This window comes from Pongo abelii, chromosome 1 (assembly GCF_028885655.2).
Source record: "Pongo abelii isolate AG06213 chromosome 1, NHGRI_mPonAbe1-v2.0_pri, whole genome shotgun sequence".
In the NCBI taxonomy this organism is placed as follows: Eukaryota; Metazoa; Chordata; class Mammalia; order Primates; family Hominidae; genus Pongo; species Pongo abelii.
Window position 1 is genome coordinate 135,485,114 of NC_071985.2, and position 24,177 is coordinate 135,509,290.

At 36.1% G+C, this 24,177-nt stretch overlaps 1 protein-coding gene across 4 annotated transcripts in view; it reads left to right on the plus strand.

Moving 5' to 3' along the window:
* DPYD (dihydropyrimidine dehydrogenase) overlaps nt 1-24,177 on the plus strand; it is an 843,687-nt gene that overhangs the window by 458,266 nt on the left and 361,244 nt on the right. For all 4 annotated transcript variants that reach the window (NM_001132697.1, XM_054527610.2, XM_054527649.2 and 1 more), the window contains 1 exon segment: nt 15,111-15,275. In NM_001132697.1, the coding sequence (NP_001126169.1) occupies nt 15,111-15,275 (165 nt within the window).

Below are 24,177 nucleotides of genomic sequence, written 5' to 3' on the forward strand. Positions count from 1 at the left end.
TCTCATCCAATACAAGGCAAGTCACTTCCACCTATGAGCCTGTAAAATCAAAAGAAACTTAGTTACTTCCTAGGTAAAATGAGGGTAGAGGCATTGGGTAAATACAGCCATTCCAAATGGAAGAAATTGACCAAAACAAAGGGACTACAGACTCCAAGCAAGTCTGAAATCCAGCAGGGCAGTCAAATCTTAAAAAGTTCCAAAATGATCTCCTTTGACTCCACGTCCCACATCCAGGTCATGCTGATGCAAGAGGTGGGCTTTCATGGCCTTCACCAGCTCCATCCTGTGGCTTTGCAGGTATAGCCCTCCTCCTGGCTGCATTCATGGTTTGGTGTTGAGTGTCTGCAGCTTTTCCAGGTGCATGGTGCAAGCTGTCGGAGGATCTACCATTCTAGGGTCTGGAGGACGGTGGCCCTCTTCTCACAGCTCCACTAGGCAGTGCCCTAGTAGGGATTCTAGGGCACTGATGCCACATTTCCCTTCTGCACTGCCCTAGTAGAGGTTCTCCATGAGGGTCCTGTCCCTGCAGCAAACTTTTGCTGCCCTGGGCATCCAAGCATTTCCATACATCCTCTGAAATCTAGGCAAAGTTTCCCAAGCCTCAATTTTTTATTTCTGTGCACCTGCAGGCTCAACATTATGTGGAAGTTGCCAAGGCCTGAGGCTTCCACCCTCTGAAGCAACAGTCTGAGCTGTTCCTTGGCCCCTTTTAGTCATGGCTGGGGTTGCTGGGACACAGGACACCAAGTCCCTAGACTGCACACAGCAGAGGGACCCTGGACCTGGCCCATGAAACCATTTTTTCCTACTAAACCTCTGAGCCTGTGATAGGAGAGGCTGCCACATATGTCTCTGACATACCCTGGAGACATTTTTTCAGTTGTCTTGGGGATTAGCATTTGGCTCCTCGTTACTTATGCAAATTTCTGCAGTCAGCTTGAATTTCTCCTCAGAAAATGGGATTTTCTTTTTTATCTCATTGCCAGGTTGAAAATTTTCTTTTCTTTATTTTATTTTATTTTATTTTTTTTTTGAGGCAGTCTTGCTCTGTTGCCCAGGCTGGAGTGCAGTGGTGCAATCTCAGCTCACTGCAACCTCCGCCTCCCAGGTTCAAGTGACTCTCCTGCCTCAGCCTCCTGAATAGCTGTGATTACAGGCACCTGCCACCACACCCAGCTAATTTTTGTATTTTTAGTAGAGACAGGGTGTCACCATGTTGGCCAGGCTGGTCTTGAACACCTGACCTCAAATGATCTGCCCACCACAGCCTCCGAAAGTACTGGTGTTACAGGCATGAGCCACCATGCCCAGCTAGGTTGAAAATTTTCTAAGCTTTTATGCTCTGTTTTTCTTTTAAAACTGAATGCCTTTAACACCACCCAAGTCACCTCTTGAATGCTTTGCTACTTAGAAATTTCTTCTGCCAGATACCCTAAATCTTCTCTCTCAAGTTCAGAGTTCCACAGATCTTGTTCCCTAGGGCAGGGGCAAAAAAAGAGACTGCTGCCAGTCTCTTTGCTAAAACAACAAAAGTCACCTTTCCTCTAGTTCCCAACAAGTTCCTCATCTCCATCTGAGACCATCTCAGCCTGAATTTCATTGCCCATGTCATTATCAGCATTTTTGTCAAAGCTATTCAACAAGTCACTAGGGAGTTCCAAACTTTCCTACATTTTCCTTTTTCTGAGCTCTCCAAACTGTTCCAACCTCTGCCTGCTATCCTGTTTCATTGTCACTTCCACATTTTTAGGCGTCTTTTCAGCAGCACCCCACTCTACTGGTACCAATTTACTGTATTAGTCCATTTCATGCTGCTAATAAATACACACCCAAGACTGGGCAATTTACAAAATAATGAGGTTTAATGTGCTTACAGTTTCACATGGCTGGGGAGGCCTCACAATCATGGCAGAAGGCAAGGAGGACAAAGTCACATCTTACATGGATGGCAGCAGGCAAAGAGAGAGTGCAGGGAAACTCCTCTTTATAAAACCATCAGATCTCCTGAGACTTATTCACTATCACGAGAACATCACAGAAAAGACTTGCCCCATGATTCAGTTATCTCCCACCGGGTCCCTCCCACAACATGTGAGAATTCAAGATGAGATTTGGGTGGGGACACAGCCAAATTATATCAACACATTTTAGTGAGACATAAGACATCAATCATTACATGCAAGATATACATTGGTTTGGTCCAGAAAGGCAGGACAACTTGAAGCGGGGGAGGGTTCCAAGTCATAGATTCAGAGATTTTCCAATTGGAAGTTGGTTGAAAGAGTTTATCTGAAGACTTGGAATCAATAGAAGGGAGTTTCTGGGTTAAGATAAGGGATTATGGAGACCAAGATTCTTATTATGCAGATGAAGCCTCCAGGTAGCAGGCTACAGAGAGAATAGATTGTAAATGTTTCTTATCAGACTTAAAAATGTGCCAGACTCTTAGTTAATTCTCTCCTACATCAGGGAAAAGACCTGGAAAAGGAAGGGGATTCTCCACAGAAAGTAGATTTTCCCCACAAGAGACAGCTTTGCAGGACCATTTCAAAATATATTAAAGAAATATAGTTTAGGGTAAAATACTTCAACTTCTTTCAGAGCCTGTTATGTGATGCTATACTAGAGTGAGGCTGGAATTTGGTGTCTTATTGCACAAAAAGTTCGTTTCATCAGTCTTAAGATCTCTATTTTAATGTTAATACTGGACAGTTATGCCTGAATTTCAAAAGGAGGAGGGTAGAATGAGGCATGCCCAGCCCCACCTTACCATCATGGCCTGAACTAGTTTTTCAGGTTAACTTTGTAATGCCCTTGACTGAGAGGAGGGGGCATATTCATATGATTGGGGGGCTTAGAATTTTATTTTTAGTTTACAACATCTTTTATAGAAAGAGAAGCTACTCTGATAAAAGTGATTTGTTAAGTAATTTAAATGATGAAATTCTACATATCATATTGTCTTCTGAAGGATGAACTGAGAAGTGTATTATCTCAGAATTCTGAGTTTGAACTAACTAACAACTCCATTTGCTTTCAGGTCCCTCCTCCATGAATCAAATTTAGTCATTTTTTTCTATAGTAATGCCTGAAAAGTAGTGCTGATAGTTAGAGTACTATTATGAATAACACATTGTGAAATCTAGAATTCTCAGGGTTTCTTTGTTTACTTGGTTAATTATTTTTGTTTGGTTTTAACTTCTGACACCTTACCCTGTGAGGGCCATACAGATCACCTTTCAGGTATAACATGATTGTCTCTTATCAAACTAAAAAAAACAAAACAAAACAAAAAAAACTCAAAAAAATTGAGAGGACACAGACAGGAAGTTTTTCAAATGTCCTTCAGTTTACTTGTTTTCAGTTCCTCAAAAGAGGCTGGTGCAAAGCAGTTTGGAGTTTAGAATCGCTCTGAAAGCATTTATTGTTCCAAGGCTAATTTTAACCTTGTGATAAAGATTGCTTTTTGTATTCAGTTGAATGTGAGATCCAGTAATTGTCAAGGCTAAGTGCTGTAGGACATAATACATTTTTTATTATTACAAAACATTATGGTGTTTTGTAATTATAATACAAGCATCTTTATGGCCTAATATATGAAAGAATGCTATTGAGTAGAATGATAAGAAAACAGACTTCAAATTTTATTATTTTAATTATTATATCTCATAGCTGCTTATATTTAGGGTAGTTTGACTTTGTATGTATGCTCAAATGAATGATTTTTCATTAGCTGAATAGTTTCATAGATTCTTGGCAGAAACAAACTTTTTATCCTCCTCATTTTTTTCTTTCCATTTTAGTCAGTAGGATATGGGTGAGGAAGGTTCCCTAAGGTAGCCAAAACAGAGGTGTGTGTTGCCCGAAATGACTTTAATATGAGTTTGAAATTACCTCTATAGGGAAGCTTCACGCTTTCCCTCTGTTTTCCAAAGTTTTTATGATTGGAATCTCTAGAATAAAGTTGAAAGTAGACAGATTTAACAGGAGAAAGGGCATACAAATTTATCACCTTCATATACACGGAAGTCCCACAAAATATGAGACTCCAAGGAGTGCCAAATTGTGGAAGCCTAAATAATGTTTTGAGCTACAAAATGAAGTAGGGGATTGGGGCTTCTGAGGGGAGGTGGCAGCACAAGCAATAGAAGGGTGAAAGGAGGAACTGAACTGAAAACAAAGGTTGTCTTATTATGCAGATAAAGTGTCCCAGGTAGTAGCCCTAAGAATAGGTGAAAAGTCTAAGTGTGATCTCTTCTTTTTTTTTTTTGAGATGGAGTTTCACTTTTGTTGCCCAGGCTGGAGTGCAATGGCGCGATCTTAGCTCACCGCAACCTCCACCTCCCGGGTTCAAGTGATTCTCCTGCCTCAGCCTCCCGAATAGCTGGGATTACTACAGGGGCCTGCCACCATGCCTGGCTGATTTTGTACTTTAGTAGAGACAGGGTTTCTCCATGTTGGTCAGGCTGGTCTCGAACTCCCGACCTCAGGTGATCCACCCACCTTGGTCTCCCAAAGTGCTGGGATTACAGGCATGAGCCACCGTGCCTGGCCGTGTCTCTTCTTTTGCAAGGAGTTAATCTTTACTGGTTAATGTAGATTCCAGGGAAGGAGTTCAGGACAATGACATTTCTTCAGGAGGAATTTCCTTTAGTCAGATAAAAGAAACTTCTGAGAAGGCCTCTCCCTGCACTTCAGGAGAGAAAGGAACAAGAGATGGGGGCTGGGAGAAGGCCAGAGAGACCTTGGTTCTGAGGCTATTCCTTTAGTTCAAAGTACTCAGCATATCAACGCACCATACTTCAGGGTATCATTTTTTTGAGGCCCAATGCCTCTAAATCATAAATTTGTGCCAAGGGTTTCAGATAGCAGTATCTCCAATCTGAAATGTTTCCACGTTGTATGTTTTGTAGTTGTATAGATAAATGACTTTCAAATTCTCATCAGTGGTGGATTAGGGATCCACCAAGGGATCTGTAACCCCAAAGGATCATGTCATACAAGCTCATCATTTTGTTAGTGGAATGACTAGAATCAATATTCTTTCTAAAACATCATTCAGAACCATATGACAACAGAGGCAGTAATACTGAGGCAAAACATACAATCTTAGAGTTATCAAACACTGTTATCTTCAGATTTGCACCTGCTTTTTTTTCTGCTTAATAAGTTTGTTTTCATGTTTTACTATAAAAATTGCATACCTACAAAAAGTATATAGTTTAAGATATAGTAAAAATGAATACCTTTTTCTCATTTCACAGAAGAAGAGAACATAAGATATTCCTGTACCTTCGATTCTGTGTGTGCCTCCTCAATTATATTCCTTTCTCTTCCCTCGAAAGGTGACTATTTTAGATTTTATGATAATCATTTTCTTGCTTTTGCATGTTTTTCACATAATGTATTTCTAAACAGTGTACTATTTAGTTTTGTTTATTTTTTTGCTTCATATAAACATAATCACACCTTTATATTTTTACACAGCTTGCTTTTTTCTTGTTATTGTTCAATATTTTGTTTTTTCACATCAATCCTAGTTGCAGAATTAGCATTAGTTCATTAATTTTCTCTACCATATACTATTTGCTCACAATTCCTTTTGTTGGAAATGTCTTCATTTTATCTTTATCCTTGAGTTCTAAGTCTACAAGGTATGCAATTCTCAGTTAACATTTCTTATTCATATAAAATATTCCACTCTCTTCTGGCTTTCATTGGTACTGCCAAGAAGTGAGCTCTCAATCTGCTTTTTATTTTTGTGAGTAGTCTTTTTTTCCTCTGGTTATTTTTTAATTCTTCCCTTTCTTATCTACTACAATGTATCTAGATATCAATTCTTTTAAAAACATATTTTCCTCAGTTTGTTGGTGTCCGGAATCTAAGAATTGGTGTCCTTCATCAATTCTATTAAACCCCTGACAATATCTTTGGAAATAGTGCCTCTCCTAGTTCTCTCCATTTGCTTATTGTGAACTGCAATTTGATTTTTCCTGTAGCTTGTTAAGCTGTTCTCCATGTCTCTTAACCTCTCGATCATGTTTTGCATCACATTTGTTTGTGCTTTCAGGTAGCTTTCCCAGATATATCATCATATCATCCCCAAACCATTAGGTTTTAATTTTCCATATTATTTTTTTTATTTCTAGAAATTCTATTTGCTCATATGTTACATCTTCATGATAAACTTTGAGTTTCTCATTATTTATACATTCAAGTCTCTCATATTTTTAAGCATATTAAATTTTTTATATTTTACATCTGATAATCCCATTATATACATTTTTTGGTAGATCTGATTTTGTAGCTTTTACTTTGCACTGGTTCCCACCTATGATATCTTTTTTCTCATGTCATTAGTGGTTTTCTTCTCTTGTGGGCTCACATTCCTTGAAAACGTATTCATGGGAATTTATAAATATTTGAGGTAAAGTAAATTCTTTCAGAGAGGGTCTGAGATTGCTTTTACTAGTTATCTAAGGACACCATGACTAGGAACAACTTTCAAACCAAATTTTTAACCTCGCCGTTTAAATTTTGGGGCTCACACAGGTTAAGATTCTTAGAAGAGACTTATTTATCTCCTTGATTACTAAAGCTGAAACTTATACATGACCCACTGTTGCTCTCTAGTTATTTTCTAGTGAGAGCATCACTCTTTCTTGGTCCTATATTTATGTGGAGATTTCTACTCTACCTAACAGCGTGCTCAGTCCCAGACTTTGTCTGCTGTCTCAGGTGTTTATAACTCAGTTTCTAGGCTACCAGGGATGGGCAAAAATCTTGAGGGTAAACACCACCCAATAGTTAGTTTGCGCTTGTGAATCTCTGCTTTGTGCTTATTTCTCATCTCTCAGAAATTTCCTTATTTTGATACCATACAGCTATGCATCTTTTAGAAAAAAAAATCCTGTCCAGTAGGTTTATATGTGTTATATTGCAAGGGATTTCTTTCGATATCTTGTTAACCATGTTGTAGAAATGGAAAACTCCTCTCATGACTCTTTTAGATACTCCTTTAAATAGTAGTCATTTCATTTGCAGTTGACTGTAGAGCCAGAGATTTACACAAGTTTTCTTAAAAGTAAAGATTTTAAAAAATATTTATCACTTCCAATGAAAATTCTGCTCTAATACTTGAAGATAATTAATAATTGTTAAAACTGACTCATGCTTTACACCTTCACAGCTGCTATTCTGGGCCTTAAAAGATTTCTTCAAAGCATATCATATGATCATCTTATAAGCAGGCCAGCAGAAATTTCTAAGTTAATTACCGTTTGGCAGAGTGTATCCAAAACCTCTTATCTGAACAGTGAACCCAATAATTTAATCAGTCTGTCTGTTGATTAATCACATTCTAATCCATCTGATATCAGCACTAAAAAAGCCCTTCATCTGTTTCTTGTAAAACTTATCTCTGTGAATGCACAGCTGCTGTGAGCTATTGGTATTAATAACTTGAATAGGAGACAGAACACAATGGATTCTCAAAGCCTGCAGAAAAAGTTTGAACTCCTTAAAACAGTCATTCAAGACTCTGCAATCTGACCCACCTCTATTTAATCCTCCCATCCTCATTTCCAGTTTATTTCCCAGATTTAGCCATGAACAAGTTAAAGCCAGTTACCTGAACTCTCACAACTTTTGTTTTGACTGTTTCTGAAGCTAGTGAATTGGTGAATGAATAAACATTTATTTATCAAATACCACATGCCAGTCATGTGCTGTATTGCTTCATTTAATTTCCTACAACTTCTCTGTGACAGAGTGATGGTTATCCGGATCGGCAGATGAGAAGGTCAAAAAACAAAACAAACCACTTTTAGTGTCTAGTTTACAAAATCATAAGCTCTTTGAAAAAGGGCAAGAGGAAAAACAAAAGGCTACATGATTATGTGAGCCAGTATTTTTATCAGTCAGACATAAATAAAATTCAGAAAATTAATCTCCATATTTCTGCAGTATAAGACACCACATGCATTATATATGTGACACACTATCCAAGAGGTGAGGAACATTTGGTGTTGGGTGAGCACTGGAGAATATGTGAGTAAAACTCCTTCCTTGACATATAGCAGACATTCAGTCTGGTCAGTTTTCATTTATTATTCCCCTCTTTTAAGCCTAATCAGGTCGTACATTTTTTCTTATTCATTTTAGAACAATGTGCTCTTCTTTGTTCTTCCTTTCCTACTTCTTCCACTGTCTTCTCTTCTTACGTAGAATATCTATCCATTTCATCAGTTCAGCCTAGGCCAAGACTGAGATTAAGTACACACCGTGCCATTTTGTGTGGACAGTCTTCAACACACTAACACATGATAATGAGGGAGTCCTAGTGTAGTCTGAAACACTGGAGAATGTCAAAGCATTCTTAGAATTTTGATCTTGCAAGGTTTTGGGCCACAGGAAGAGGAAATGGACCATCATGTTTGATTCAAGACTATGGAGAGTTTTTATTTCACTAAATGATAATTATTTTGCCTGTCTTACCACCATTTTGCTAGATAATTATCCTTTATCAGTGTCTGTATATTTTCTTCTAAAGTTTCTAAGGTGAATTTAAATCTACTGGTCCTGGTGTCACAGATTCCTGTAATACTAGTTGCCCAGCTCTCAGTTACGCCATCATTGTTTACCTGAGCATCTGTGTGAATCCTAATTAATTTTATCCTGCCAGACATAGTTCATTAAACAAGGGATGACTAACTAATGCAGCTTAAGCCCATTAGGGCCTCTGTCACCAGGGGTTAAAATCTGGCCTAAGAGATTACAAGTTTGGCGGAGTGTCTTTCCCTACAACTTGTAAACTTGGAACTTGTCAGAGAGCTATATTCTGTCATATGAACTGAGACAGAGGAAGCCCTCTGTGGAGAGACAGAAAGAAAAATGAAGAGACAAGCCAACAGAAGCAGAGGAGACACAGAATGATTCCTAGCTGAGGTATAGTTGCATATTTGTGTGTGTTATGTGAAATACTCCTTTTCCTTAAAATCAATAGACAACACCCCATTTTTTAAAAATTTAACTTATTCAAGTTGATTTGTTTTTCTTGCAACTGAAATGAGTTCTAATTATTATTATGTATATTAAATGTTAAGAGGTCACTAACAACATTATTATTATCCATATCACATAAGCACACCTGAGTTCTAGTCTCATCTCTAATGCTTACTAGATATGCAACCATGGATATAGGTCGTAATAATTTCAAAAGACTGATATGTGTGAAAGATTTGTGCTATACATATATAAAATATTATTATTTCTACAATGTCAGTGCTACAACTTCTCTGATAATTTATCTTTTATTTCTAGGATAATAGTGCTATTTTTGCTTATTGTGTTTTCCATGTAGATAGGTCTGAAGTTCCTGATGACAAAAGGGCAAATTCTGTCACTAATTCAGATATTGAGTACTGTCTTTATATAAGATACTACAAGAGAAATATATGATTTATTGAGAACAAATACTCATCTTGCCCACTTTGCACCTCCAAGAAAACCAAGTTAAGATTATTCTGACCATTATAAAGTTTATTTTGTGGAAGAATCAAATATTAATATACTTAGTTCATGAAGAAAATAAAATGTTAGTGAGTTCTTTCATAGTAGCGCAACTGGTCTAGAAACTGGGCCACTCTTGAATTTTATTTCACTTTTAGCTATTCCCAGGGTATCAGTATGTTAGATTTATAATGATGGAATCTGACTCTGTAGCAAGATATTTGTTGTTAGACTTGTTTGTAGAGTGATTTTCCTCTTTTGTGAAATAATGTATGGTTATGTTGTACTTATCTCAGTAGGATTTTATTAGGAAAGTGATATATTTTAGGAGACAGTTTGTCATGAAGTACATTTAATTTTTGAACTCCTGGTTTATAAAACCAAATAATTAAAACATTTTTGACAAAATATTTACAGCAGAATCTTGGAAGTTAAGAAAACAAAACAAATGTTTCTTCGATTTCAGTTACAGGTTTTCAAGTTACAGGTTTTCAAGTAAACTGACAAAACTTTATCAACAACTCATAGCAGTATACACTATACTACCACATAACCCATTGAACAGATTTCTCATTCTGCCACATTTCTGCAGTTCAAGAGTAAAGCTTCTTTATAATTATATATCACTAGTACTTTCAGAAAGCCCTCCTTGCTCTACCATTTCCAATTTCTCCTCCATCATCTACCTACTCCAAGAGGTAACTTCTATCTTGAATTATTTTTAGTTGTTACGTTACTTATATTTATAGTTTTATCCTATCAGTATGTTTCACTAAATAACATATTGCTTTGTGTTGTGTGTCATATTCTATATATTTTTCTAGAACTTGCCCTTTTCATTCAACAAGATGTTTATAAAATTCATCCACTGTGGTATATGTAGCTATGATTCACTTTGCAGATTTTATTTCTTGTTTTCATCCAACTTTGTTTGACCCCGTTCTTTTTCTAGCCTCTTACTCAGACATTTCTGCAAAGTTTTCTTTTTCTGTTCATTGTGGCCATTGTGACTGTGTTCACAATTCAGTAGTAACCATGGAAACATCATAAGTTTTTATAATAAGAGAGGTCAAGTAAATGAACCTAAACAAATATAATCAGTCCGCTTACCATTTAAATCTCTTTTCTGATAGAGAAAAAATCATTATCATCACTTCAAATGTTAAAAGGTCACTAATACTTGATGTTATAATGGTAGTTATAATATTACATAAAGCAAAGATATTACCTAACACTTCCTTTTCTTTAAACATCTGTTTTTAAAATATCTGAATATCGTCAATGCACTGAAGATGAGAGCTATGGCAGTTTGTCTTTTTTATTATGGAGAATGAACTCTTATCTACTCTAACTATTCTTGAATATGTTTATTTTGTTATATTAACTCCCTTAAGCAATGCTAATAAGACTTAGCCATTAAATATTAAAGCAAAATATTCTCTTATGAAATCATGCTCAAATTCTAGTCTTCCCAGGTCAAAAGCTTTAGTAAGTTATTGTCCAATTATTGAAACTCTAACTCTAGTTATATAACCAAAGATAATTGGTTATATATGTGTTTTCATTCATCTTTCACTTAATTTAAAAATTCTAAAAGTCTCAAGTCAGTGGAGAAGGTTTTTGGCAAAACAATAGCAAACATGACAATTTGGGAAAGAAAACCTAGAATAAAATTTATATTACCAATTTATTACTGGATGAATACATTGGAATTTTGCACTTTAGTTGAATTTGGAAAATGTTGAATTTCTATGATGCTAACAAATTCCTTACAGATAGTTAACCCGTTCTACAACAGTAGGCATCTGTAATTTGAGAAGTTATAAAGGGTCTTTTATCTTTGGTTGAATTAAGGAATGAGAAAATTGACCTGTTTAAATAGACATTCTCTATTATAAATCAACACAAAGGAATAAGCATTCTCTATCATAAAGCAAATAAATTTTCCTTTGATTTGGTTTGTACTTCCTGTTCATTATCTTGATTAAGGAGATCATTGATAACTCTCCTATGCTGTATTTACAGTTTAACACCACATCATAGAAGAGAAAAATAAACCAGCTCCAACATTAACAAGAAACTTAACTCATAATACACAAAGAAAAAATTCTTAAAGGTAGAATTGTAGGCTTTGAGGTATTACTGAGGGGGAAAATGCTTAAGAAAGAAACATTTTCTTGACAGTCTTCCAATTAAATATTGTCAGCTTATTGATCCTTTTGGCTAATGTGAGATGTTGGCCTTGTGGTTATTAGTAAGTTACTGTAAATAGCACATAGCATGCACTAGCATATAGCTTAGAATTCCTGAACCATGAAGATTTTTTCCTTACTAGTTATAGGTGAAATTTCCATTCTGTGTCTTTTATATTCTATGATATTTTAAAAATTCCTACCTATACTGTTAAGATGTGTTCTTAGCATACAGGACAAACATAAAAGACAACTGTAGTTGGACAGGCTCATTAGCTAGGAAATACCCTAGGTGGTCATGGATCAGGTTAAGAATACACATCCACATGAACCAAAAAAGTCTGGTAGTTGGATTGTATCTGAATGCGGGCATTCTATTTAAATCCTAGGGATCAGCGATACCCAGCAGTTAAGAACTAGCAACCAGGAAGGTCTCAGAAGCTGCAGTAAGATGAAGTTCAAGCATGCTTTCTGTCAGGGAGTCGTCACAGTAGGCTGCATGAGAGGGCCTATAGCAGTGGGTGCTTTGTATCACAGCATTTGGTTCAGGGATCTATCCATGGGAGGGGGTGTACTGAGTTGTAGAAAAAGGGGTCCCTGAAGGATCAGAAGAAGCAAGCAAGAACCCAATTCTAGACAAATGGACTAGCAGGAAAAGATCTAAGCATAGTAATAAATCCTGAACTTTGAATAAAAGCCTGTTTTTGCTATAAAGACACACCTGAGCCTGGGAAATTTATGAAGAAAAATAAGTTTAATTGGCTCATGGTTCTGCAGGCTCTAAAGGAAGCATAGCAGCATCTGCTAATGTGGAGGCCTCAGGAAGCTTCCAATCAAGGCAGAAGGTGAAGGGGGAGCAGTCACATCATATGACAAATCAGGAGCAAGAGAAAGAGGGGAGAGGTGCTACACACTTTTAAAGGGCCACATCTTACAAGAACTCACTCATTATCATGAGGACAGTACCAAGAGGATGATACTAAACCATTTATGAGAAATTCTCCCCCATGATGCAATCAATCATCTCCACCAGGCCCCACCTCCAACACTGAGGATTGCATTTCAACATGAGATTTGGGTGGGGTGCACATCCAAACTATATCAAAGCCCAAACCACCGGTCTGTTCAGCAGCAGAATGTGGCCAGCAATAAATGTCTTTGGTTCTCATATCTCAGGACAAGACTTATTCTAGTGCCTGTGATTTTAGTCTAGACTCATTCAAGATACAATACTTTATTTTAGCACCACTAAAGGGCAGGCTGGAAGCTGGGCATATAATAGTAAACAAAATATAGTTTCGTTCTTTACAAGTCTTATGCTGTAGTGGAAGGTACAGTCAGGAATATAGACAATCACAATAAATGGTAGTAAGAAATGCCAATTGAGGAAGGTGTATATTGTTATGGTGGCATGAGTCAGAGCATGTTACTAAGACTCAATGGAGTTGGAAAGAAAAGAAAAACTTCTCAAAGAAACTGAAGTCTAAGTGAAGATATGGAGAATGGGCAGGAGTAGGGATGCTGCTAACATGAATCAGTTTTGTTGAATAAGCAGGAAGCACCTGTTTCCAGACCAATAAATTAAAAAATGGTCATCAAAACCAGATGCCCCATTATTTGCCCACCAACACAGTACCAGGGCACTTGACGTGGTGAACTAAATACAGACTTCACTCCTCCTTGGCTAAGAAATCCTGTGTAGAGAACAACTTGTGGCCTAGGTTGGACTTACTTAGGTGAAGAGCATTTAGAGTAGGGAGTAAAGCAGAGAAAAGGAGGATCTCAAGGTTTAAAGGGTATGGCTCTTGAAAATTGGAACACAGAAAAAAACCAGCCTCATCTGAGTGAAATATTTCAAGAATTGTCTTCTCAGACCATGAAAACACCGGAGTACCCACTGGATGAGCTTCACAGAGCCACCTGTAGGGACGCAGAACATACATTTAAGCATTTGCCAAGATGGAAATTGACCCACAAGGCTTGAGCTTCGTGGAGTAACTCTATTTGTCATTTTACCCATTAAGATTGTGAAACATGGTTTCACAATAGCAAATCAAAGCAAGGCTGGTGATGTTGCACACAATTACAATAGAAATGGAATGGCTTAATTAGTAAAAAATTAACTGGCATGATTCCTATAAGTTAAAATGTACATATTTAAGGAGGCTTATTGTAACATTTATACCATTTATTTTATAATATACTAATTCGCATGTAAAAGTGAATGTAAATTACCAGAAATTAACATGCAATGTGAAGAAAAGTCCTTTTATCCTCTGCAACTGTAGCATTTGGCAGATTCAGGAATAAATAATCTTTTGTGGCAAGGGTATGCCTTATCAAACATATGCAGATCAGCACTAATTAATGCTAATTAAGGTTTCCTGTCTATCTAGTTGGAAAAACGTCCAAATGTTATGAAATCCAGTTAGTATGCCTATTACGCTAATTGTTTTATATGGGGTGGTTCTTAATTAAAATATGTAAATTGACCTTAATTGCTATATACTAATGGGGGTTCATGTTATCTTACTAAAAGTGACAAGATGGTGAGGAGGGGTACTTAAATGACTAATTCTGATAAATCCTTAACTAAATGACCTTTACTCAAAATTAATTTTAATTGGAAGTTGGCAAAAGAAACATTTTCCTTCTTTGTTTCTTTTTAGTTTTAAGTAATGGAAGAATGTTATTCTTCTTTGTTAATACAGCTTTAGAAGGAGTTGTGGATTGTTAATTATACTTAACAAGCAAGTTAATTTTACTGTTTACTGTTTATAGGTATCAGGAAGTTACTGATATACTGATTTCAGTCTTGGAGAAAGTGACTTTCTTCTCACTGAATGTGAATATATAGTTATAATCCTATAAGTAATTTGACCTAGCCAGTTTGTTAGAATGTGTGTTAATGGTTGATGAGCCAGTAATACTAATATGTATTCCGTCAATGATTTACATCGGAGTTCCTTTTTTTGAAAAAAAATATAAACTTTTTACTAACGTTAATTCTTATTGGAGTTAAACTATGATTGGAGATACCTAGATTAAATAGACAGAAATGATAAACTTTTGCATTTTACCTATCATATTTTTATTATTTAATTGCAAACAAATTAAAATGAGTATGCCCTAAATGAGTGTTAATGAAATAAATATTTTTATTTTTGCACTATTCTAAACCTAGCATTACAAGAAGTAATTTAGCTAAAGCTAACAAATTCTTTATTTTACCTTTTTATTTGCAAGTAGTTTATGTTCAATTCTAATTTAATGTATATTAAAAATTCCTCTGCAAAAATGTGAGAAGGGACCTCATAAAATACTGTCATATGGAAATGAGCAGATAATAAAGATTATAGCTTTTCTTTGTCAAAAGGAGACTCAATATCTTTACTCTTTCATCAGGACATTGTGACAAATGTTTCCCCCAGAATCGTCCGGGGAACCACCTCTGGCCCCATGTATGGCCCTGGACAAAGCTCCTTTCTGAATATTGAGCTCATCAGTGAGAAAACGGCTGCATATTGGTGTCAAAGTGTCACTGAACTAAAGGCTGACTTTCCAGACAACGTAAGTGTGATTTAACATCTAAAACAAGAGAATTGGCATAAGTTGGTGAATGTTTATTTAAACATCCAATTCATAGGCTTATAAATATTAATGTGTATATTTTATTAAAGAATCTGCCAGTTGCTTTGCTGATGCATAGAAAGATAAAAAAGAAAGAAAAGCTCAAGAACTCATAAAAATCCACACAATATGAAGCTTTGTTATAAATGGGTGCCATGTAAGATGGAAGAAGTATCTACATAAGCAGAAGGAAGAGAAATGAAATACTCATTTTATTGAGTTGGTTTTCACTGTATGTGGCTGGTATTTATGAAGGTGATGACCTTAGGAAGAAATTGCAGACTATAAATCATTTTAAATATAAACCTGAGGCAGAAGCGGCATATCTTCCTATGAAGTCTATATTTTTTCAGTGGGAAATAATTTATTAAATAATTTTAACACTCCTATACTAAATGAGTCAACTATCTTTTATAAAATCTTTTTTTCTCTTAAAGAACCATGGCTAAATATTGCAGTAAAATCAGGCTTAAATATAATAGATAATATTTTCTCTTCAATAGTCTGGTTAGGGTGATCCTTAATGTCATTCATTTATTGTCCCTATCCCTCCCACCTCCCTCTCCCACTTCCTATTTTTTTCCTACTCCCTCTTCCTCTTTCTCTCTCTCTTCCTTCCTCCCTTTTCCCCTCCCTCCTCCTCAGTTCTCTGTCTCTTTCAAATACACACAACTTATTTCTCTTTCTTTCATTCTTTCTTTCAATGAATTGTTAGTGAATGGAGGTTGAGGTTTGAGGCAATGTGTGTGTTTATGTCATCGAAAATATTTTTTTACCTACGTGTATCTTTCACAGACAAAAGACAACACTTAAGTATACTAATGATAAATATTTTTAAATCTATTGAAATTGGTGGATGTTTGTCTACAAACTGATAAATTGCAAATTCTTACAAAGGAATATAGAAATCACACGATTGCCTTGCCCATCAAGTTTTTTTTCTGTTTTAGACAGCTCTAATTATTTCAAAATTATCAAGAGATAATTTTGCATGAAAATACATGCACATAGAAATAAACTTGAAATAAAATACATGCACATAGAACTTGACATAAAATACATGCACTTGAAATAAAATACATGAAATAAAATAAATACATTAACTTGAAATAAAATACATGCACATAGAACAAATATAATTTATCTTCCTCAAGATAGTCGTTTGGATGTGAAGGGAATTATCATGACCCGTCTAAAATCTATAGTTTCTGCTTATTAGGAATTTTTCCCTTCCTGAGCTTGATGTGAAAATTATCCCTGTTTTTACATTATATAATTAACTCTATATAAGAATTATGCTGAGCTATTTGTTTATTAAAGGACCCACATCTTTTGGGAAGCCTTTCTCAGAATGATAAGGACTAAAAAAAATAAAAAAAATAAAAAGATCAACTATAAAAGGAAATAATATGTTTGTAAACCTGATCTACAGTATTAAATACTCTGCCAGTTACTGAACATGCAACATAATAATAATGGTTATAATATATTATGAGCACTCATATAGCACTCACTCTGTGCTAGGCACAGTTACAAAAGTTTTATTTATTTTAAGCTCATTTGATCTTTTTGAACAACTTTATAAGATAGGTAGTATTATTTTCTCTATTTCACTGATGAGGAAACTGAGGCACACAGCGATTAAGTACCATATCAATCGTTACACACCTAAATATTGATGAAGCTAGAATTTGAACTTGAAATTTGCTTTTACCATCCATGCTTCTGTCTGATAACAGTGTTCTCTGATCCAGTGCATTTGCCTATGTTGTCCTTAAATATTCAGTATTACATTTTTTTTTAACTAGAGATGGGTCCCCCCCAACCCGACTCTGTAGCCCAGGCCAGAGTACATTGGCGTCATCATGGCTCACTGCAGCCTCCAGCTTCTAGGTTCAAGTGATCCTCCCGCCTCAGCCTCCCAAGGCCTACAGGTGCATGCCACCATGCCCGGCTAATTGTTTAATTTTTTGTAGAGACAACGTCTCGCTATGTTGCCCAGGCTGGTCTTGAACTCCTGAACTCAAGCAGTCCTCCTACCTCAGCCTCCCAAAGTGCTGGGATTATAGGTGTAAGCCACTGTTTCCGGTCTAGTATTACATTTTAATGCAACATGAGAATGGTATGAAATATAATTTCCCAAATACTGATTCAATAGTATCTAGGTAAGCTAATGTGTCTGAAAAAAGAATATTTTCCTGGAAAATAACTCCTACCAATGGATTGTCTTAACTTCATGTGACACTTTTTCTCTTTTTTGGGTAGGAGTAAGTTGTTGTAATAATGACCACCAAGAAATGACAGTAAGTGGACAAGAAAGCTGAGATGAAACCCTTGCTTTGTGATTCTACAGTCAAGTAGAAAGAAGAGACATAGTTAATATTCTTTTCAATTTCCCTGGTGAAAATTTTCTTCTCTTAGAATGCTTTTTCTTGAGAAAACAATGCATACTTTTCTTGTTTCTGATTCTTTCCCTATTTAGATTACACACATTATTCTTTTTCTGTATTCCTAGAACTAATTTCTAATGTTTTTATCCTTCATATCGAAGATAACATTTTAAATACCATTAAAATGGCATTCCTATTTGAACCCGTAGAAATAATGTGTGTGCACCTCGATATTGCCATGCTGAGAGTAGACAGTCCCCCGCTGTTTTGGAATTATTCTGATGGGTTTGCCCAATGAGCTGAATGAAAGAAGGTGACCCTTCATTTTCCAAGTTTAATTATCACTCTTGCTGGAGTTTTTTCACATCATTCTCGAGTGCATGGCTGCCACCTTTAATGACAGGGACTGGACAATTCAACCCACTGTGGCAGCTTCTAAGCAAAAGCTAACTTTTCTGATAAAAAGAATTGTGCTGGGTGTGGATATAGGTCAGCTAATATCAGTAGTTAATGTCTATGTTTCCAGAGAGGGTGAGCACCAGTTGACCATGAACCAGAGGAGACGGCTGATGAACTTCTTGAATGTAAAGGCAGAGAGACCTCTGAAATATATTGTGAGGGCTCATCTCTGAATTGTCACAGTTATACCAAAGCCTACATTCACACTAGACTTCTGCTTGGCTTTCAAGGTTTCCTTTTATTTATCTGTGAATTAAATTTGGCACATTGATCATTGTAGCGACAATTTATTACTGACTAAGAGCTTTTTGTTCCTAAGTTGAGATTTTGTAATGCTTATTATTAAATGTACAGAATAACTGCGGCTTGCAGAAGTCAATTTTAAGTGAATCCTTTTATTCTCAATGCAAAAGCCATATGAATCATATATTTCGGGCCAGGGAAAATTTTTTTTAACAAAAAATACATGCTGCACTTTGAATGCACTGAATTAGGAAGCAAAGACTGAAATTTTTTATCATTTGTGGCAGTTAAAGTAGGAAGCAGAAGGTAGGGCTTCAGCAGTGAATCGGCTAGTGAAGATAGAAAAGGAAATGATGGCTTTGTTAGAGAAATTAATAAGGAAGAACAATTGATATGTAAATATACATCTATTACAATACACCTCATTTCTGTAAAAAACACTTCCTCAGTTAATTACTGAGAGATCAGCATTGTACACATTAGGTTCAAAGTGACTCCAAAGAAGTTGATCTACATCAGCACTGCTGAAGGTGCTTTACTGACAAATAGCCTCTAAATATTGAGTTCTTAACATTTTATGTGTACCAGGGACTCCTTAGGCACTCTGGCGAAGCTTTGGAGCCTCTTTCCAGAATATTTTTGAAGACATAAAACAAAATTCATAGGGTTACACAGGATTCTCACTATCTCACTTAAAATATATGATATAGTAATGTATTTTTTTTTATTAAGGCACTAAGTAACAATCTAGTGGTGGGTCTAATAACTACTAAAATTTTGATGTCGTGGTGAGTATAAGTACTTGAGATTTCTGCAGCAACTCTACTGTGATTTTCTGTGATTTCTTTTGGTGCAAAGTGACAGATATCAATAGTGCCACTATGTTTTATTGCATTTGTCATCTTAAAAACAGCAGACAATTGGCTGGGTGTGATGGCTCATGCCTGTAATCCCAGCACTTTGGGAGGCCAAGGCAGGCAGATCACTTGAGGTCAGGAGTTTGTGACCAGCCTGACCAACATGGTGAAACCCCGTCTCTACTAAAAATACAAAAAATTAGTCAGGCATGGTGGCAGATGCCTGTAATCCCAGCTACTCAGGAGGTTGAGGCAGGAGAACTGCTTGAACCCAGGAGGCAGAGGTTGCAGTGAACCGAGATTATGCCACTGCACTCCAGCCTGGGCCACAGGATTGAAACTCAATCTCAAAAAAAAAAAAAAATTAAGACAATTTATACATTTAGAAAGCAGTAATACTTAGAAAGTATTACTACCTGTGGGCTAGGAAGCAGGCTTCTGGCCAAAACCAGAGACAGAAACTTCAAGGGAAGAAAGGTGAGACAGGAATTTATGGTGAAGGGGTTGGCTAAGTATACATACTAGGTTATAGGAGAAGCTATGAATATTCATGAAGGGGCCTTAACGTTTAAGTTACATATTAGGTTATAGGAGAAGCTATGAATATGCATGAAGGGGTCTTAATGCATGTGTGCTGAACAAACATGCATGGTATATACATGCAATGTTCACTTTGCAGTGGAGACTTAACATTTGAATGTATTACAGTTGGGCTGTATACATCAAAAGGTGAAGCAGAGACATGAAGGCACTCAGTGCACAGCCTCTGTAAACTGGCCAGAACCATTCCATGGTTTGTAGACCCTTATCAGGAGAAAGTTGCTAAAATCCATCTCTTGTCCAATCAAACCTGTAGTTATGACTTGTGGAAGAGGGGAAGTCAGTCAGCGTCTGGTGATCAGTGAGCTGTAATTGTTTTTATATTGCTTATCTTGAGGCCAGTGCTTGTTTAACTGCCAGAGAAAAAGAAAAAAAGATCCTTGTGGCACTGAGAACAGTTTATTCTTTAAGTGCAGATGTGCTTGTCTTTACCTTTGCCTGGCATGGCCTTAGGTCTCCTTTATAATTTGGTGTCTTATTGACACAAAGAGTCCATTTTGTCTCACCTGGGGACCGAGGGGCCTTATTTTTAATTTATACATTCATGATTGAAAAATGCCAAAGTTTAGAAGATTGGTAAAAATAAAAGTCTAAATATTTTCTCACCCGAGTTTATGGATTTCTGTATTCTATAAAGAGTTTCTGGACTGCAGGTTAAGAACCTGTGTCCAGTAGCTCTTTATTCTGTTTGGATATTGGAATCTCCTGAGAAGCTTTTAAAAAGATATTTATGGTTAGGCCCTATTCTATTCAATCATTTCAGAAATCTCCTGTTGATACAATGAATATACATGTATGTTTGTGTGTGTGTATATGTATATATGTGTATATATGTATATGTGTATGTATATATGTGTGTGTGTTTTTTATAAAGTTCATCAGTTGATTCTACTACATACACAGCCAGCGTTATTGATGGCTCTTGACCTATATTATTAAATATTTTTAAAACTCCTGTATCAGAACAATTTATTAAGAGCATTTCATGTGTTTCAGGCACTGTGCAAAGGGCTTTATGTATCTGTGAAGCAGAGATTTTTTTTTCCCATTTTAACACATGATGAAACTGACACAGATCTTGCATTGACTGTCTTGGGTAACACAGCTAGTGAGTGAAAGCACTAGGCCAGGAAGGCTTTCCATTACACCTTGAAGAAATATTTCATTTGGCCCTAAGTAGCCTGAGAAATTAAGAATATATGTTATTCCAACCCAGTTAACTGGGCAATCTTAAATATAAACTTTCAAAAAAGAAAACAAATGATCTGACAAAGAAAGAAGTGATGTTATCAGCCGAGCATTGTCTTGCTCTTAGTCCCAGCTAAGGACATTTTATGCCCAGCTCTTAATGCTTTGCAAGGATGTAGCTGTCTATTGAAAATAGTGTCAATGGGACTCCATTTGGACTTCGATTTGAGCTGTTACCTGGCCTCATCTGAAATTCTGTATTCCAGAATGGGGGAAGTCAGGGAACTGAGTTAAATTTAGGTGTCCTGCAAGCGAGGAGGATGCTTATTGCTTATTCGATGGGTGTACGTTAGCCCACAGCCCTTGTACCATCTTCTTGCCATCTCCAATGAAGACTACCTCCGCAAAAGTAGGCTTCTATTTCTTTGAAGTTTTTATAATTAAGTTTCACTTACTAGAAATAGGGGGCTTTTGTCACTCACACAACTTGTTTAAAAAAATAAAATTTAGTAACAGGTGAAACTATAATATGTCTGTTGTCACGCCAGCAATGGCTAGTACAAGATAATTACTTTTGTTGCTTATCAAAGAACTTCGAGAGCATGAACATCACCTTAGTTCTTTTGCCTTGTACCCCAAAGAGGATATTCACAAAGAGAAATGTAAGAGTCTCTGTACTGAAGGGACTCCTCCTTTGTTCCCTCTGAAATTTTTTGAGCTTGTCAAGTCCTTGTTTCTGTTGATTTCTACACAGTCCCATGCTGATTTATTTTAAATAAATTAGGAAACTGCTGAAGCAGCTATTGAAGGGAAGACTAGTATATCCCCAGGAAACATTTCAGTTTTTTTGTACTAGAGTTTACGTAGTGATTTTCTGATATTCATGAATTCTAGAGTCAATATATACTTACATCCCATCCTCCTTTCTTTGCCAAAATTCGGGGCAAATTTTAACTCAGATTATCTAGTGACGTTATTTTGTGGACATTTAAAAATATTATTCTAATTTACAAAAAAATAAGAATATATCATAATAGTAGTGGAAATTTAAAATATGAGTGGTTAAGAGTAAAAACATCCATGCCCACTTATTCTAACAAAATTCTGTTTTTCTAGAGTTGTAGTCTAGGAGCTAAAGGCAGAGGGCTTAGAGTCAGAACAGATTTGAATCTCAACATCTCCTCTGACTTGTTTTTTATGACACTCTCAGCCTCAATTCCTCATCTGTGTGACCCTCAGAGGTTGTTGTAAACATTGTGAAAGATTACGTATAACATTTTGACACACGGTAATTATTCACTACCATAAATTAGATTGCATAGAATATTTATGCATTTGGTTTTTATCCCTACTTTTAAAATAATATTTTTACATGTTGTGAAAGGGAGATTTGGCAAGTCAAAGGTAACAGCATGTGTATAGCTTTTAAAGTATATTGCCCAATTGATTTTCAAAACTTGGTGAACTAGTGGTTTTATACAAAATACTTCATTTCAGAAATAGTTACCAATTTAAAAATTAAACACTAACTCGCTAAATATGTTTTTCAGTGATTCCTTCAATTTGAGTTCATTATATGTCCTATATCATGTAAGTTTTTGGACTCCTTGTTTAATGTTTTATTTATTATACTCCCCTGCTTTAATATCATTCATTCATTTTACTTCACAGCTTCTCAGTAAAACACTTAAATAGTGAGCTCTTTTCTTGGTATCAGCATAGAAGCAAAGAAAAAAAAATAAAATATATTTAATTTCACAAAACAAGGGTAGCAAAAAATGAATCAGAATATGTAATATGGCTCAGAGTTCTGTGATTAGTTTACGTCTCCATGTAGCCAAGTATTTTCTTGACATAGGACATTCGTAGTTCTTTAAAATAAAATGTTAGTGCATCCTAGATGGAAATGGAGACTGAATTTACCCTCCCAATGGAAACAACAACAAAAATCTTAGAATATACATGAAACAACAGCTTTTAAGACCCGGAACATCAGGCAATAAAGGAGAGTGGTCACTGAGAGACAGAAAACAAAGGACTTGCACCAGGCCCTGAGTTGAGGAGGCAGAGCAAAGTGGCTAGAATTCAGAAGATAACGTACAGAAAGCAGAGAGCTGCATAAAGAGAATTCCAGAGATCTGCAGGTGTTCTCTTGAGTATGCAGCAGAGTACAGATCAGCTCATGCGAGTAAACAAAAAGACTGGAAAAAAGGAGGAATGACATGGACTACTCCTTGGTTCTTACATGTATCTGGGAATACTGACTGTTCTTGCCAACCAGACTGGAAAACCCTATGACCACAAGCATTGAATAGAATATAAATAAGACTCTTAATTAAGTATTGGGAAATAATTAGCCCCAGGCTGAGCACTGCTTTGGTCATGCCCAGCAAATGTTAAAGGTGAGATCTGAAAGGATCAACGTGTTTCCATATAACTTAACTGCAACCCAGAACAAAGCTGAAGAATATTTATAGGAATACAAAAATACCTAGCACCAAAAAAGGTAGGATTCACAATATCCAGCGTTCAATAAAAAATTATCTGTTATGTAAATAAGTAGAAAAACATAAGCCATTATAGGAGGAAAATTTATAGATTAAAACCATCCTAGAAGTGACAAGATTAGCATTAGCAGACAAGTACAATAAAGCTGTTATTACAATTATATTCCTTATATCCAAAAAGCTAAGACATGGAAGATAGATAAAAGATCTAAATAAAACTTCCAGAAATGAAAACTACAATGAATAACATGAAAGGTACACTGGAAGCTATGAACAGCACGTTAGGCATTGCATAAGAAATGATTAGTAACCTTAAAAATATAACAATAAAAGCTATCCAAAATGAAACGTGCACACACACACAGAGAGAGAGAGAAAGAGAAAGAAGTAAACATACCATCAGGGAGCTGGTGACAATAAGTGGCCTAATATATGTGTAATTAGAGTTCCTGAAGGAAGTTGTGGAAATATAGAAAAAAATTTCAAGAAATAATAGTGCAAAGCTTCCAGTTTTGCCTAAAACTACAAACCTCCCAAAACACACCTCCACACAAAAAAAAAAAACCCAAGAAACTTCATCAACTCCAAGCATAAGAAA